The sequence below is a fragment of the Rhinolophus hipposideros genome (genome assembly GCF_964194185.1).
Source record: "Rhinolophus hipposideros genome assembly, chromosome: 12".
Lineage (NCBI taxonomy): Eukaryota > Metazoa > Chordata > Mammalia > Chiroptera > Rhinolophidae > Rhinolophus > Rhinolophus hipposideros.
Genome location: NC_138058.1, coordinates 26,266,726 through 26,272,725, shown reverse-complemented (window position 1 = coordinate 26,272,725; position 6,000 = coordinate 26,266,726). Strand labels below are relative to the sequence as shown.

At 53.9% G+C, this 6,000-nt stretch overlaps 1 protein-coding gene across 8 annotated transcripts in view; it reads left to right on the top strand.

The window, feature by feature from the left end:
- Positions 1-801: 801 nt before the first annotated feature.
- DYSF (dysferlin) overlaps positions 802-6,000 on the top strand; it is a gene marked incomplete at its 5' end in the record, with an annotated part of 204,335 nt that continues 199,136 nt past the window's right edge. For 7 of the 8 annotated variants that reach the window (XM_081069419.1, XM_081069415.1, XM_081069428.1 and 4 more), the window contains one exon: positions 1,105-1,317. In XM_081069419.1, coding sequence (XP_080925545.1) covers positions 1,230-1,317 — 88 coding nt within the window. Of the gene's footprint in view, positions 1,318-6,000 lie in introns of all 8 variants that reach the window. The other variant, XM_081069417.1, reaches the window with a different exon arrangement.

The following is a 6,000-nucleotide window of genomic DNA, read 5'->3' as shown; positions in this document are numbered from 1 at the left end:
GTAGTGGAAAATTATGTAGCTATTGAAAAAAAATGTCAAAGAAGAATTATTAGTGATGGAATAAAATGTTACATGAAAAAGCAGGACAAAAACCTCATGTACACTGATCTCAGAAGTATAATAAATACTGTAATTTACATGCATATATTTATAGGAAAAAGCCTACCATGTTTCCTGGAAAATAAGACCTAGCTGGACAATCAGCTCTAATGTGTCTTTTGAAGCAAAAATTAAAATAAGACCCGGTATTGCATTGTATTATATTTATTGTATTGTATTATATTATTATATTATATTATATTATATTATATTATATTATATTATATTATATTACATTATACACCCAGTCTTATAGTAAAATAAGACCGTGTCTTATTTTTTGCCCCAAATTTAATTTTTGCTCCGAAAGACGCATTAGAGCTGATTGTCTGGCTAGGTCTTATTTTGGGGGAAACACGGTAGATTGGTAAATATCCAAATGTTAATACTATTTCTTTTAGATTCAGAGATTTTTTTTTTATGCTTTTTGTGTTAAAAGTAGCATGTGTTGCTTTTACAACCAGAAAAGAGGGGGCAAAGCTTTTAAGGCAGCCGGCACCTCTGGTGAATGAAATTCCTCAGCCCGGGCTTCTCTTCGTCAAAGCGCCTGCCGGGCGCCTACTCTCCAGCGTGTCCGGGGGACCTCGCGTCCTGGCCCGGGCGGACCAGCTGGTCTGCGGGGCAGTGGCGGGCGGAGGCCTCGGGCTGGCGCTGCGCACGGCCAGAGGTGGAAGGTCAGGGGAGGGGCTGAGCCTCTGTTCCGTCCCGGAGCGAAATCTGGATTGTGCGGGCGCCCGGAGCCCCAGTGCAGCAAGGGCCGCCGCCCGGGCCTCTGTTCCACCGTCAGGTGCAAAACGCCGCGTCATCGGGAGAGTCTGCGGCCGGAGCATTGAATTACCAGGCAGCAAGCCCGGGTGGGGCGGCGGGGATAGCCGACGATTCGAAAGCCCTGTTCCCGGAGCGCGTGCTGAGCGGCCGAGGAAGCGCAGCGCGGGAGGGCACCGAGCGCAGCCCCGCGGAGTCGCGCGGGCCCGTCCTGTCCCTCGTCCCGAGCGGCCGCGCTCCCAGCCGGCCTCCCGCCGCCAGCCCGCTCCAGCGAGGGGCCCAGAGCGGCGCGCGCCCCGCGACCCCGCGGCCGTCCCCGGCCCGCTCCGCGCCCTGGGCGCGCGGGGCCCTGACTCTCACCAGTCATGCTGCGGGTCTTCGTCCTCTCTGCGGAGAACGTCCGCACCCCGGACACCGACGTCAGCGATGCCTACTGCTCCGCGCTGTTTGCAGGTAGGAGGGGGGGGCCGGGTCGGGGAACCTGCGGCTCTCCACCCGCGACCGTGCCGGGACGTGACACAAGACGCCATGCCCCGCCCAGGCTGCCTTGGGGGGTTGCACAGACACACGTCCTGGGGGAGGGGCGACTCAGAGGGGAACGGGCAAAAAGGGACAGGGGGCTGAGCGGCGCTTCCCGGGCCGGCCGGCCGCTGAGCCCCAGTTGGGGCAAAAGTGAGCCTGGAAGGCGGGACCAGCATCTCCCTTCTCACTGTGCTGGACCCCTTAACAGGGCTTCCCACGCTGTGGGCTGCAAAGCTTTGCGCTGCCGGGCTCCCCTCCTCTCCCCGGAAGGCTGGGTCTCAGCCCTATTTATAACCCAGCTCTCCTCCCTCCGGGCCTGGGCCTGGCCGCTCTGCTGGGCCTTCGCTCTCTGTCGGAGGCTGGGCTGGCAGGCAGAAAGCCTCCGGGGGCAGAGGCACCGCCCATCGTCCAGGAATCCTACCCTGGCTTTGGGCACAGAATGGGGGAAATTTAGCAGCTGGAAAGAGCTGTCACCAGCACCAACCTCGAGGGACTTTCTCCCCTACCCCGACACCGGAGCATGTGGGGGTGGTTTCTGGGGGTGGTATCTCCATCATCAGGTTGGGGTTTCCTGGAGCCGGGGAGCCTTCTCCACTATCACATTGAGACCTCCCACAGGATGGTTATGCCTAGACTTTTCCTTCAGGAGGTGAGGGCTGAGTCCTGTCTACTTCCCCTCAACCCCCCTCAGGGCCAAGCCAGCGCTGGGGCGACACAGCTGGGTCTTTGGGTGTGGAGCCGTACTGGGCTGAAAGGACGAGGAGCAAGAGTGGAGGAGCTGCCTCCCCACCCACCCTGTGCATTCCTCGCAGCCTCCTTTCCTGTCATCCCAGGCCCCCAGAAATCATGGTATCAGCTGATCCGTGGCCATCCAGCAGAACTTCCCTCTCAGAGCATCCGTCTGCTCCCAGATGCCCGTGTGCACATTTGCTCCCAGACACATGGACACCTGGGAGTAGAGGTGGCACTTGTGATGTTCCAAGGAGTACACACTCAGAGACTGTAGGTGTGTGTCCATAACAGCACACGCAGGTGTGTTATGACAGGCACGCACACACACACACACACACACACTCCTGGGTGTGAGATCTGGGGGCTTCTCGAGGAGGAATTGGTGAATGGGCCACTGGCCTGTGCCCAGGAAAGCAGCCTAGACCAAGAGGAGGGACAAAAGGAGAATTGGAGGTGACACTCCAGCTGTGTTTTTTCCTAACATTCCACTTTGACCTGTTCTCCACCAGTTTCCACAGTTGCCTCCGGAAACAAGCTCTATCAGGGTGTTTCCAGGGGGAGTATAAAGGCATGAAGGGGGCCCTCCACACTTCCTGTTTCTTCAACTCTGGCCAGGCCAGGCCAGTAGTTCACCTGCACGGCCCAGGCTAGCAGCTTGGCTGAGGGCCCTGGACTCCATTTGCACTGAAAATATCCTTGTGGCTGAGGGGAGAGAGGATATTCTCATGCTGTGTAGGGAAGACAGCTGCCCTCTGCATTAAGCAGCTTCCTCTCGCTTCAGAGCCCTCCGCCATTACCATCACCCAGCCCAAGGGCTGAGCAGGCTTTGTGAACAGCACCCTCTGGAGCTGTCCCGTGTACAAATGAACCCTGAGAGGGGCCACCTTAGAGCCTCTGCCTCTGTCTTTAGGGGTCTTGTCTCCTCTGGTGTCCACTCAGCCTGAACCAGATTTTTCTCTACCTTTCCTCCCCACCCCCACCCCCACCGTAACACAGGCACAAACACACACGCGCGCACACGCCTCATACTTCATGGTTCCCCTACTCAGGCCAGGCTCAGAACCCTAGCAGGAGAAAGGAAAGAATGAAGAATGAATGAGGAAACACTTTCTAATCCCACAGGTACTTTGCCCACAGGAAGTATTGCTGGTGTGGTTCTTCTCTTGTCACTATTTCAGTCCCAAGGACTGTCTGTGGAACAGTCTCCCCCATCCTCCTTCCACGTCCCCATCCCTGACTAAGTGCTACCCCCTCCATCTGCCTGACAGCTGCAATCCTGCGCTTTGTCTGTTGCCTGGCTCCTCTGGGTGGGCTCCCTCTTCCCAGGAGAGAAAGGAAGCTCTCTGTGCTGACCATGAGCGTCCCCAGCTTGCGGAGGGAGGCTGGTTAGAACCCCCAGTCACGGTCATCACCGTCACTGCCAGGCAGTCATGGGGAATGTAGTGCCTCCTTCCCCCAGCCCTGACCGCATTCCAGCTCCTGCACTGGCTTAGCTCTTAGCCCGTGTCCAAATTTGGTCTCCCTGAGGCATTCGGGCCTGCTAACCCTCCTTCTTCCAGCCAGGGCCAGATTGGTGAATGATTACACAGAAGACTCTGGTCTCAGGAATATTCTACTCAGCAGAAACCTTCCTCATCGGCTGGCCAGAGTCTGACCTTCCCAGTTCCTTTAGTGTTGGGGCCCAGAGAGCCCCTCCTTTGGCGACCTGATTGTAATATCCTACAGTGACACCTCTTGGCTCCTCCAGGAGTGCGTAAATCCATTTTCTACTCCCTACAGCTTTGTGAGGTCAAAGGGAAGGAATATCATTCCCCTTTACAAATGAGCAAATAGGCTCAGAAAAGTGCAGGGCCCTGCGAAGGTCACAGAGCAGCCGAAACACCCCCACCCCACCCCCACCCCCAGACCCTGTGTTCTCAGCATCCATGGCTCATGAATAAGAAAGTGCTTTAGAAGGAACGCCTGTACTGCCCACACCCAGGCACCCCGGGGCCTGAGCCAGCACAGGGGAGGGCTGCACTTGGAGTAACCAGCATGGGACTGAGTGAAAGTGGGGGGCAGTGCAAGGTTGGAGGGAGCGCAGCATAAGACAAGTAACCAAAAAATGGAGGATTCTGATTTTGAAAATGTGTATTCACTGCAACGAGAGAGAATGGGCATTCCTTAAGCACAAAGTACCATTTTCAGATACTGTTTCTTTAAATCCCCACAACAATCCTATGAGAGAGACATATTTAGCTGATGCTAGGCTTACTAGGTCTTAGGCACCGTTCTAAATAGAACTCATTTACTATGATAGAACTATATCATGTTCCAGTTAATTTAATTTATATGTAGATGCTTAATCCTTCTAGCAACCATATGTGGTAGCAGCTATCAACACCCCCATTTTACAGATGAGAAAACTCTGGCACAAAGAAGTTATACACTGGTAAGTAGTGGAGTTGGGATGCAGGGCCACTCAATCTGGCTCCAGAGCCCTGTCTTCACCCACTGTCCCATCTCCCTCCAGTCTGAGTTCTGCTCCACAAGAGACAGGGAGTAAAAGGTGGGGGTAAGGGGCAGGATTTGAACCCAGGTCGGGCTCACATCCAGAGCTCGGTCTCAGTCTGCACATTGCCCCCTCACATCCTGTCATATCTCACACACTGTCCCCACTGCCACTCACTCCCTTTCTCCCCCAGGCACAGCAGCCTCATTTTTACTCTCTTGGTCTGGAGGCTGCTTTCTGATCTCAGAGGGGTCTCTGCTCTATTGCATCATCCTCTGTGGATGTCCTGGGCCCAGTCAGTCACCAGTTAGCCCAAGATGCTCCCTCTAGGCAGTACCGCCATGCCAGGCTGTCCCACAGGTCTCTGGCGGGTCTCTAGTGGCTGCTCAGGGTCTGATAAGCTGAGGCCAGAATCATGGGCTATGGAGCACTGAGGTGGGCAGCCTGCAGTGGGTATGGCAGTATCCTGGGGCCCCCAGGAAGAGGGCATTGTAACCTTGGACCCCAAGCTTAGCCAGTCCAGTGTGAAGTTGGGTGGAAGGGCTCAGTGCAGATAGTTGGCAGCCTGGGTCACATTCCAGTGGGACGAGAACATCAAACAAGAGGGAAAGAAGGATGGTAGCTGAGAGTATTGGGTCTGGACCCAGACTGCCTGGGATCTTGGATTTGAATTGCCAGCTCTGCCACATTCTAACTGTGTGTCTTTGGGTCAGTTACTTAACCTCTCTGTGTCTCAGTTTCCTTACTTGTGAAGTGTTGATAATAATCACACCTGCTTCTGAGGATGGTTCTGAAGAGTGTATATGTTAATCCATATAAAAACACTTTGAATAGTGACTGGCACTCCGTACATGTTAACTATTATTACTATTATTATCCATATATTTAATATAATTATTATCATAGTTAACATGTAGTGTACATAGATACTAAGGAATTACTGCAAATATCCAAGAAGACTTTCACTATGTTTTTTGCCTGGTCAGTCCTAACATCAGCTCTGTTTGTCCATCTGCTATCCTTCCAGAAAGGACAGAGGGCAGAAAGGGCTGAGTAGTGAGTGTGCCCCAGAGACCCTGGTCCTGTTTCCTCCGGGAGCAGCCCCATCTGAACCGAAGGCATTTGTCCACCTGCCTGATGGCTGGCTGTGGTCCTCACCATGGTGCTAGGTCTTTCTTGAATCAAATATCCCTTCCGAGACTCCCCGAGTCCACAAACCTTCTCGGTCCCTCTCCCCAGGCCAAACTCAGTCTCTTTCTCCGTTACCTGCATGCTAGTCTCTTTCCGGATTGGTCCGCCAGAATGAAATGTTAGCAGGAAGAGCTCTAACATCTATTGTACACCTGTGCGCCAGGCACTGCGCTGGAGGTGCTACTTTCTGGTTTAATTCT